At 43.8% G+C, this 10,881-nt stretch overlaps 3 protein-coding genes across 4 annotated transcripts in view; all 3 read right to left on the bottom strand.

Moving 5' to 3' along the window:
- Positions 1-3,743, bottom strand: part of LOC118409873 (ras-specific guanine nucleotide-releasing factor 1-like) — a 24,061-nt gene extending 20,318 nt beyond the window's left edge. The window contains exons 1-3 of one of the 2 annotated variants that reach the window (XM_035811241.1): positions 3,555-3,743; positions 1,617-1,748; positions 838-945 (exon numbers count right to left, since the gene is read on the bottom strand). In XM_035811241.1, the coding sequence (XP_035667134.1) occupies positions 838-945; positions 1,617-1,748; positions 3,555-3,726 (412 nt within the window). In that variant the 5' untranslated portion in view covers positions 3,727-3,743. The remainder of the gene's footprint in view (positions 1-837; positions 946-1,616; positions 1,749-3,554) is intronic. The other variant, XM_035811242.1, reaches the window with a different exon arrangement.
- Positions 3,744-5,838: 2,095 nt separating this feature from the next.
- LOC118409221 (ras-specific guanine nucleotide-releasing factor 2-like) lies at positions 5,839-8,680 on the bottom strand. Its single transcript, XM_035810089.1, has 4 exons — positions 8,669-8,680; positions 8,385-8,467; positions 6,746-6,812; positions 5,839-6,066 (listed from the first exon to the last, which is right to left on the bottom strand). Exons 1-4 carry the CDS (start codon positions 8,678-8,680, stop codon positions 5,839-5,841), a joined length of 390 nt encoding a protein of 129 aa, XP_035665982.1.
- A 52-nt stretch (positions 8,681-8,732) lies between these two features.
- The window catches only part of LOC118409219 (ras-specific guanine nucleotide-releasing factor 1-like), an 18,293-nt gene continuing 16,144 nt past the window's right edge, over positions 8,733-10,881 (bottom strand). The window contains exon 5 of the mRNA XM_035810088.1: positions 8,733-8,865. Within this exon, the coding sequence (XP_035665981.1) occupies positions 8,738-8,865 (128 nt within the window). The 3' untranslated portion in view covers positions 8,733-8,737. The remainder of the gene's footprint in view (positions 8,866-10,881) is intronic.

The following is a 10,881-nucleotide window of genomic DNA, read 5'->3' as shown; positions in this document are numbered from 1 at the left end:
GGGAGAAAAAAGCGCTAGTTATGGACACGTGGCAGACCTTCTACAGACCTTGTCTGGACTATGGTTGGGCTGTGCTATCCCAAATGTGCTCTATCCCAAAAGCGCTTTTGGGATAGAAGCACATTTTGGGATGCAACAGGGAGGTGGTCATTTGTGGTTCCGACAAAGGCTGTGGTCACATTTCCAAACCGGGGCCCGGCCGGGATGTTTTCGGGAACGATAAAATTTACCGTCCGTTTTTATTAAGGAATGAATACGAATTATGCTTACGGCTAATTATCGTACGTTTTGTATGTTTTGTTGTCTTTTATATCCTACTCTTTGTTCCCAAAAGCTGTCCGACCGGGCCCCGGTTTGAAAATGTGACCGTAGCATGATTCGGCGAGTAGCCAACTTATCTTAAAATGTCGTACCAGCCGGGTTTCACATGATCATACTCTGCTTTGATGTAATCAGTCCAGCAAAAAGTAGCTAACATTTTATATCCAAGCAGTTCTGCCTATCGGCTGTCAGCCATGTGTGTATAGACCACTGTCTCGGCTGGCAGTTATGATCTTTTGTCACTGATTGGAGAGTACAGTCCAAGCTACTCCCGATCTAGCACCGGCCTTGGTTTAGCGTGTTGTCGGGAGCAAAGTCGGAAGGTGCCCAATGTGTGACAGGGGCTGCACTGTTGCATCGTTCGCATGAGCATGTGTACAAGACTAACACCGTGCGCTAACACCAGCACCGTTCCCATGAGCATGTGTACAAGACTAACACCGTGCGCTAACACCAGCACCGTTCGCACGAGCACGTGCACAAGACGACACGACCGTGCATGACCACCAGCTGTACCTGCATGCACCAGGCGAGGAGAGGACGGCGGGACAGGTGAGGACGGGCGGTGAGCAGGGGAGGGCGAGCGGCCCCGCCCACTCTCATCCACAGGCCCCGTCGAGCTGGCTGCAAATCCATGCAAATTCCAAGGTCACATACACTTGTTTTCATGCTTCGTTATTAATGCAAAATATGCCAAAAAGCAGTTATTCAAGCAACTGGATATGATTTTGGAAACGGTCAGACGTTTCAGATAGTATCCACTATCTTTCGTCAGTCACAATGCAAAATACCGACAGGCAATTCATATCAATACATTAGCGTATGAGTAGGACAAACTATTGCGTACAAGGCAATAAAAAAGAAAGACTGAGTGACTGGTGCTATTCAGTCGAACATTTGTGTGAGTCCCATTTTTGTGTTTGATATCACAGTTAAACTAGTTCAATAAAAAAGAAAGACTTCCTTGCTGTTGCCCTAGGCCCAACATACACTGCCGCTTCAAAGATAATTGTTCTTTGCTGCAGAATGGCAGCTGATGTAGGGCAGCACAAAATGCAGAAAGTTTGTCATCTGTATAGATCGTGCTTCCATGGAACACTATATATTGGGCTCCCTTGGAAATCATTGGGCTCCCTTAGAAATCAGTTTTTTTTAAACTGAAGGGACTACCGTGAAAGATTAATAAATAAATAAAATGAAAATATAAGGCGCGTTCATCTTTCTGTGAGAAAGATGCCAGCTGGAGGACAAAGCTGTTCCCAGGAGGTTTGGAGCTGCAGAAGGCCAGAACTCACCTGAGCGGCGCCGGCACGGCACAGGTAGCGCGGGGGAGGACGACCGGTGGTGGATGGGCGTTCCCAGCCGTTCCTGGGACGCTTCCTCCTTCATGTTGTCCTCCGTGATCTGTTGGTCCCCTTCGCATTTATCTAGTCGAAAGATCAAGAAAATCGTGTTACTGATAACTGCATGTCGGAAGGTGGAACACGCGCTCGTGGAAACTTATAAGATACCTACAAATTAAAGGGAACAAAACTCTCAATGCATATTAGAAATGACCTGAGCCAAACATTGCTACACAGAGAAGTCTACAGTTCATGGAGGATTGACAGTCCAAGAATCGCTGCAAATACGACGCCGAAAGGCATACGACCGGGTGGGGGGTGGTTGGTCCAAGACTACACTTTTGGATTCCAAACGAAGGTGGAGATAGAGGTAGCTACTTATTCTCCGGAGGTTGAGCGAGCAGAGGTTGGTCCGCTGGGATAGTAGTGGCCGGGAGTTTCACTATCCAGCCAGCGAAAATCCCAGGCACTACTATCCCTGCGAGGCTGCGACCCAACGTCTACTTGGAGAATAGTAGCAGTTAAGTCGGGAGAAAAACTTTTTAACATTAGGTTATTTGTGGGAAAACTCAAGACTAAATAGGGAATACGAAGCGCAAGAGTTTGCTCAATATGATTGGAGCTTGTGATCCAATAACAATCTCCAGCCCAATGATCGGATTACTGCCTGTGCGATCTCTTTTTAACCTGTTTTCAAAAACCTTTCTGTAAAGCACTTTGAAAGGGAATCGGTTTCTAAGGACTAGCCACGATAGAAAATGGAAAATATCTAACGTATTTCTGATAATGTAATTTGCACCTCCCCTAATATGACGTTTCTTCCTGGAAATGATGTTTGCAGCGTTTATAAACAGGATTCTACCCTTGCTGTCGTCATCTTCCATTCGTGACGTTTCAATATATTTCATTTTGAGTTGAGCTGCGCCCGGGTTACCTTCGTGACCTCTGTATTAGTGCAAACTGGTCAGCTCGAGACAAGACCCAAATTTTAAAGTGAGATGACCGAGACTTCGACACGCTCAGAGAGCCAGAGATCACCAGAGCCAACTACAGGTCCTGTGCTGAAAATAGAACGTCCTGGAGAGATGTCTACAGCAACCATGCACATGATGCCTTTAGATGATTGACAAATCGCAACTGAATGACTGTTTGCCACTGGGCGTATATCAAGCTAGCAAGTGCATGTTTATACGGGAGCCTTCTATGTACTGGTGCAATGACCGATTGGGTAGAGTGTTCGCCTTGCATTCGGTAGGTCGTGAGTTCGATCCCCGGCCGAGTCATTCCAAATGGTACATGCCGCTTTCTCTGCTTAGCACTCAGTATGGAAGTTGAACACAAACCACTACCAGTGGACTAGCCCTGCTGTAGTGATTGCGTTGTGTGGCCCAGGGCTAAGGAAACAGAGATGGGCGCCGCCCTATGCGCCATCAGGCACGGGAAGGGTTTAACTTTTAACTTAACTTCTATGTATGCAAATTAATGATTTATATTAGAGTCTGTAAATACCAGCTGTAAAATTGTATGTAGTCTGTGCGTCCTGTTTTAAAGTACTGAAGTCCAGGAAGATTAGCTACCTACAATGAATGAATGAAGACCTTTATTAGTTTAGTTAAGTACAATAAATGGATGATATCTAAAGGGCTGAATAAAGTATTCAAGTATCCAAGTATCAATTGATCCATGGACTCTTGCAACTTAGTTCTTCTGCCTTATGCTACTGTATATATTTGGATCTGTCATTTGATGCTACTATTGTATACTATCATTGTATAGTCTATGTTGTGCCATGTATGTATTTTTATGTGCGGGAGGGCAGCCTTTAAATGTGCATTTTGCACCTGTTTTTCCCTCCCCTTCACTCTGTGATAAAGAAATGAATAAACTTACTTCTTCTGAAGCTTCTTCTGAGCGGATGTCGCCTGATGTGCTCGTTGGACTCGAACGCGCGGCCGTTGTCTCCCCTGTCCTCCGACAGGATGGTTGGCAGGGTGGTGGTAGAGTGCGAGCGGACCCTCTTGGTGGAGGCGTGGTGCTCGGGGATGGTGGGAGGCGAGCCCATGTCCGTCTGCAGGTGGCTCCCGGACTGCTCCAAGGAACTGGAATATAAGAATATAAAAAACATAAGACTCATGAGAGCGGACCCTCTTGGTGGAGGCGTGGTGCTCGGGGATGGTGGCGGGAGGCGAGCCCATGTCGGTCTGCAGATGGCTCCCGGACTGCTCCAAGGAACTGGAATATACACTGACATCCTTATTGACACGACAAAAGTACAGCTACTTTCGTCTTTTGTATAACGACTACTTACAGTACAACTAAACAGAATTTCTACAGGTATGAATAAGTCAACATATTGGGTCTAGAAGGCCATTTACACTACTGATTCTACAGTGTAAGCATTTGTGGATATATTTGCCTACTTGTACACAGTGAGGACTATCGCCTCCCAGAATGTACGGTCAAACCTGCCCAAGACGGCCACCCGGGGGACCGGAAAAAAGCGGTCGATTTGGACAGGCGGTTGCTGAGAAGAGTATCGACTCAAAACATGCCCGATGCAAAGTACAAATGGTTTCCGTTGTGTTTAATGGCAAATAGCAAGCACACTGCAAATTGTAAATTTAACCCCAAGCTTTTATCGAGCTTTTATACGATACAGTGTTTTAAAGCACAATATTTGTACAGTACTTAACGTTTTAGACAGTAAGGGAACTTTGATGCTGCCAGTTAACATACAAGACTTTATGCTTCGCTGTGTTCTTGATCGCCATATCTGAAATAACCACGCTGCATCTTTAAAATTCGATGCCCGTTACGCCCCGTAGCGTACTTTCCCACGGGTGAATGTACAGTACAGTTGGACAAAAGCACTAAAACAGATCTTTCTTTAAAACGTATGTGGCTATAGTATACGTTTCAGCATTCGTTCACTTTATAATGATATAGATTAAAAAAAAATGACTTCTGTTACAACTAAATTCAAATGTTCTTACAACGAAATTTCCTCCAATATTACAGTAGACTGCCCCATTGACCCACCCATTGACCGCCGCCATCCTTATTCTAAACATAATATCGTAATGGCAGTAAAACTCCGACGCAAACTGGCCGATTTGGGCACAAAATCGCGCTAGTTATCATCAAAAATGCATGAAACCTCAATTTTGAAAATGATGCGGTCGTTATGGCTCCCAATTTGGGCCGGTCGCGGTCGCGTTGACCAGGTGGTCGTTGAGAAAAGGTCGCTTAATGCTTACGTCAATGGGGAAAAAAATCGGGACCGAGAAAAAGCGGTCTTTATGGCCAGGTGGTCGCTGAGAAGAGGTGGTCGCTCGGGCAGGTTTGACTGTAGTTGAATTTATCTATAAAAATAGAGCTCGTAGTTGGAGATAATTAGATACGCCGAATAACAGTTACTGAACCAATTATCAGAAATTATCAGGAAGAATTTGCTGTTAATCACCTCTATTTGTGCATCAAAGATAGATACTGGACCACCCATGTGTGAGCCTTAAGGGCTTGGACAACTCTTCACGTTGCATTGACTCAGGCAAAATAATTTAGAGTCTAACCAACCAACCAACCAACCAAGCAGCCAGCCAGCCAACCAACCAACCAATCAACCAACCAACCAACCAACCAACCAACCAACCAACCAACCAACCAACCAACCAACCAACCAACCAACCAACCAACCAACCAACAAACAAACAAACAAACCAGCCAGCCAACGAAATAAACAAACAAACAAACAAACACAAAACAACTCCCAAACGCCAAATGAAGTCTGTACCTGTTGTGTTGGAAGATACAGCTTTCCGGTGCCCGGTAGACCCGGATCAGGGCCTCCAACACTACGCTGCTGGAGGTGAAGCTTCTCATGATTAAACAAGCAAACAAACAAAAAAAACAAAAACAAATGAAGACCTTACCTGTTGTGCTGGAAGAGGCAGGTTTCCGGTGCCCTGTAGACCCGGATGAGGGCCTCCAGCACCACGCTGTCAGATGTGAAGCTTCTCATCAATAAACAAACAAACAAACACACAAACAAACAAACACAAACAACTATGTACCAAATGAAGACCTTACCTGTTGTGTTGGAAGAGGCAGGTTTCCGGTGCCCGGTAGACCCGGATCAGGGCCTCCAGCACGACGCTGCCGGACGTGAAGCTTCTCATGAATAACAAACAAACAAAAACAAATGAAGACCGTACCTGTTGTGTTGGAAGAGGCAGGTTTCCGGTGCGCGGTAGACCCGTATGAGTGCCTCCAACACCACGCTCCCAGACGTGAAGACCCGGTACGTGTAGAGGAAGGTATTCAGGAAGTCGATACTGAGGAAGCGAAGGTCCGTCAGCCGCTCCAGAAGCCTCTCTACAGTGGCGTATCGGATCTGAGGGACCTGAGAACACAACGCAAATGCACATAGCATGAAAGTTCATCTGTGTTGGTTGGATACATATAGAAATTGCTAAACTTTCTTTCCAACACTGAAATAAATACAAAAAAAAATCAAAATATACACATAGAGTCTCCGGGACATTCCATTTCGTTGGATAAAGTCAAAATCCTAGACTCGGAACAGGGTTTCTTCGCGCGAGGAGTGAAGGAGGCCTATGTTGTGTACCTATATTGATTTCAGTGTTGGAAAGAAAGTTTAGCAATTTCTATAACACAAATGCACATAGTTTACTTTAATCGAACTCCATCTCGAAACAGGCTTGATCATATTGATGGACGTATCCCTATGCGCTCTATCTGGGACTTGATACAGCACGTCATGAAAAATAAATTATACCACTGGATAAATACTTTTAAGAGTCAGACACAGCTTAAAATCCACTAGCTAGTTTCCTGGCTGATAATGGGTCCGAAGACAAGTATAGCCTGATAATATATCTAATGTATAATAAATGAGTATCTGAAACGTTTATGTAAATGGTTCACAAGGGCCAAACAAATCGTGGTAACACTGGCTAGGTGGTCCTTGTGTAGACATCCTCAACAGTATCCTAACTTATAATTCAACATTTTTCTACCCATAACAACCACCCGAGTGAAGTGAGCTGCGTCGCACTCACCTTACAGGAGTTGAGCGTTCTGCTGAAGCGGATATCCACGTCGTCATTGAACAGTCGCGCGTCGGTTCTGTTATAAAACATACCGACACGTACATGTCATTTAAACGTGTTTCTATAGTAAACAGCGGAAAAGCATTCACTGTATGTATGTAAATACTTTACGTTTTGGACCGCATCTGTAAGGAGTGACACCTGCTGCATGCTAGCTGTAGTGCAAGGGACTATGTAGGGATGTAGTAATTTTTTCATCAATGATATTCCCGTCGCCATTAAACCCTTGTCCTGCTGAGCCCATTTATATACGGGATGGACATATTTAACCCTTGTCATGCTGAGTGTGTGTATTGTTATGAGTTTGGGGTAGTCCTCGTGTAAAAGTTGCATACCACTGCAAAGCCCATCGAATGGGGGAGTAAATCTGCAGCGGCAGCACAGAACAGTTTTTTGTTTTTAAATTTATCTGATAAGTAAAACTTGACCTGTCCTAGAGGTTAAATTGGCTAAAAAAATGCCAGCAAGAACAGGTTCAAACAATCATGCGTCCGTTCTTTAAAATAGTATCGACAAGTACACGTCAGTTGAAATAAAACAATTCTCATTGTATGTATCTATTGAATGAATGTCACAAGAGTAATAGTGGTGGTTAGATAAAGACAAAGGCTTTTGCTTCGCTAGATAACCACGTCAAATCACAAGAGGCAGCGTGGGTGCTACCTAAATCTACCGAAAATGTATCAACTTGATTGACTAACTAATACCTTTAGTAGCAAATGTCCCTCTGTCCCTCTTTTCAAATGCTATTCAATTATTTATGTTTTACGTAAGCTTTATGTAAGACCCTTTCCAAATGCCGCTATGGCGTCAAATATGTCAGAGGCATCGGTTGTGACGTAACTATTTTTGTATCCTGTATTTGTTACGTAAGTTTTCTGTATTATGTATCTTCACACGCCGTCGATATGTTGACAATGTATCTAATTCTAGCACCATAGAATTATTTTACAACATCTTCAATTTCAACCCATTCTTTAAAAAACTGTATGAAGAATTAAAGATTCAATTTAAGTATCGCCTTAGAACATGAAGCTATAAACGTTACAACCTCCGGTAATTATACGTCTATGAAAATACCGATACCTTAACACAAAACAGGAGAGAACATCACAAAAAGGTGCAGGTAAAGGTAGTCTTTGTTCCTACCCATCCCCGTCGGAGCTGGACCACTTTTCCTACGCAGTAAAGACTCTGCCCATATCATAAATAAATGAGAAACCGGGACACCGGGATTTTGACAAGATGAAGATACTTGATTCCGAACAGGATTACTTTCTCAGGGGAGTAAAAGAGGCTATTTACATCAGAGCCAACCACCTTCCCTCAACCGAGACGGGGGGCGATACCGACTGCCAAGCACCTTTGACCCTTTGCTAACGTCACACTGCCGCTCCGGATGTGTGACTTTGGTTTGGGTCATTTCAACTTGATAAGGATCAGAGGACTGATCGAAAGTTTGTTGGTAAGTGCCTTATTTTGTGTACGGATATAAGGTCTTAAAATTGTAACCTAAATAAGAAACAGGCCATCCTTCCTCACCTAAAATAAACAAACAAACCTAAAATAAACAAACAAACAAACAAACCTGATGTTCTGCGGCATGAGGACTGAGGACACGTCTTCCGTCGCGCTGTTCAGCAGGCCGTGGTAGTGGATGTTGTCGATACACTGCGTAGAGAAACACACACGTTCAAGCGTTATACAGGGTCGGGTAACATTCGACTTACGATCGTCGCACGATTGTCGTATAATCAGGGCACTGTCACATAGGTCGTGCGATCGTCGTACGTCTCTTGCTTATATTTCGTTTTTATTGTATGCTTGTTTCAGACTCCAGGACGAATAGTGGTACTATATTGGTGGTATCACTGGTAGTATCATTGGTGGAGATCCTAATGAAACCATAAGACACAAAGTGACGTCCCTGGGTTGATATGGCTACACCAGGCCGCCTTTCTCCTGGGTGGTTGCCGCCATAAGGACGTACACGGCCGGCGGACCCTGCTTACTCTCCACCGTCAGTTTGAACGCCAAGGACTCATTCTCGCTGCTTGTGATGGTGGAGTCTGCGGGGCGGTAAAATCGACTATGTGAAGTGTTGACAATACATTACACTTTCATGGCGTTAGGATAGGGTCAGAGTTAGCAGTTAGGGTAAGGGTAAGGGTTAGGAGTTGGGGTTAGGGTTAGGGTTAGGGTTAAGGTAATGGTTAGAAGTTGGTGTTAGATTTAGGGTTAGGGTTAGGGTTTGGAGTTGGGGTTAGGGTTAGGAGTTAGGGTTTGGGTTAGGGTTAGGTGTTTGAGTTAGGAGTTGGGGTTAGGAGTTAGGGTTAGGGTTAGGGTTATGTTTTAGGGTTAGGAGTTTGAGTAGGGGTAGGAGTTACAGCTTATCCTCGCTGTCCGTGATGATGAAGTCTGCGGAAAGTTAACATCAGTCTTCACATTTCTGTATTTGGTGATTTATTTGAAACTTTATGCAACAGTGCTGTGCACTTATTGCTTAGACGTTCCCTCTTGCTGTCGGTTAAAATCAAATCTCACATTCCCATAACTGAGCAATACTTACTCGAAACTAAACTGATTTTACCACCAAAACCTAGCTGACGTAAGCTGTTTTCGTTTGCTGTGATTTAACTGTCCAAATGTGTTCGTTTGCATTTTGCTTGAGTGTAGCACGACTGTGTACTGTATGTTGCAATGAATAAATAAGGTAAAACAGTATAACATGCGTTTACTCTAGTCTTAAAGCTATCTTTAAAATATATCTTATTCAATGACATCAAGTGACACTTGTATGGCAGCCTTGGGAGTAGTTACTGAAGTGACAATAATGAGGTAGCCATGAGTGTATTTTTAAAAATGACTCTAGTTTGGTAGCATTGGGTGTTGTTGTAGAATTGACGCTAGGGAGGCAGACATGAATGTACTTGTGGAAGCGACACTGGTGAGGTAGCCTTGACTGACACTAGTGAGACACCCTCAAGTGTAGTTCTCCTGCTGCGCTACAAGGTTACTGTACTAACATCACCTTCAAAACACCTTAGATACAGGAATGGACGTCTAATTGGCTGTATTGCCAGTCATGCTGAAGGCAAAGGCCGCTTCGGTGATCAAACCCGGAGGCTAACAGCGCACGCGTGTTGTTCTCCGGCACGTGCTTCCCCACTCAGGGACCGGATGTGGTGACAACACATCCTGTTCACGTGACAACACCTACTGTTCACGTGAAAACACATCCTGTTCACGTGACAACACATCTTCTTCACGCTGAGGTTATGCCAAGGACAGCTATTAAAAGCCCTTCAAGGTTTATTACAAGCTCGTCGTCGATACATTTGACTTTAAGAGAAGGGAGGTTACAGATTCCTTTATCAAATGCATCCTCACCTCTGATAACAACATTATTAAACAGATAGACCACATGTAGTTACAGAAAAATCTACTAGAAAATTAATCTAAATTTAACAAAAGGACTGCTGTGGAAAGGCCTTCAGTATTTACAAGCTGGTCGTTGATACATTCGAAGCCAGGAGAAGGAAGGGGACAGATTCTTTAATCAAATGCATCCTCACCTCTGATGATAGCATTGTTAAACTGATAAACCACATGTAGTTACACATCTACTAGAAAATACCATAGAAGACAGATTGTTGAAAAGCCTTCAGCACTGACAAGCTCGCCCTCGATACATCTAAAGCCAGGAGACAAAAGGTTAACAAATTCCTTTCCCAAACGAATCCTCACCTCAGATAATGGCATTGTAAAATAAGTAGGGCTTCATGTTATTTTGGACGCATGCCAAAAAGCAGTTACTCAAGGTTATAATTTCGAAATGATCAGACATTTCAGATAGCATCCACTATCTTTCGTCAGTGTCACTGACATATCTTATCACACGGATGTCTAATCTTCATCGACATATATTAGATGTAGTTACAGATACATCCATTAGAATATAATATAAGATATAAGACCCACCGCCCAAACTGCACAATAAATGATACCCTAAACCCTCTCTGACGGTTTCAATTGCAACTTAATTGAAATGCATAATTTCTGGTAGCGCTGCCTCTACCAGGTCA

This window comes from Branchiostoma floridae, chromosome 2 (assembly GCF_000003815.2).
Source record: "Branchiostoma floridae strain S238N-H82 chromosome 2, Bfl_VNyyK, whole genome shotgun sequence".
In the NCBI taxonomy this organism is placed as follows: Eukaryota; Metazoa; Chordata; class Leptocardii; order Amphioxiformes; family Branchiostomatidae; genus Branchiostoma; species Branchiostoma floridae.
Note: the sequence above shows the minus strand (reverse complement) of the source record. Positions and strands in the feature narration are given on the sequence as shown.

Bases quoted from the DNA above. Each gene is read 5' to 3' on its own strand.
- LOC118409221 (XM_035810089.1), bottom strand. The intron at 6,813-8,384 runs GTTTGTTTGTTT...GTTTTATAACAG, and splicing joins CTCATGCCGCAGAACATCAG to AACCGACGCGCGACTGTTCA. The intron at 6,067-6,745 runs GTGAGTGCGACG...TTGTGTTCTCAG, and splicing joins GAACGCTCAACTCCTGTAAG to GTCCCTCAGATCCGATACGC.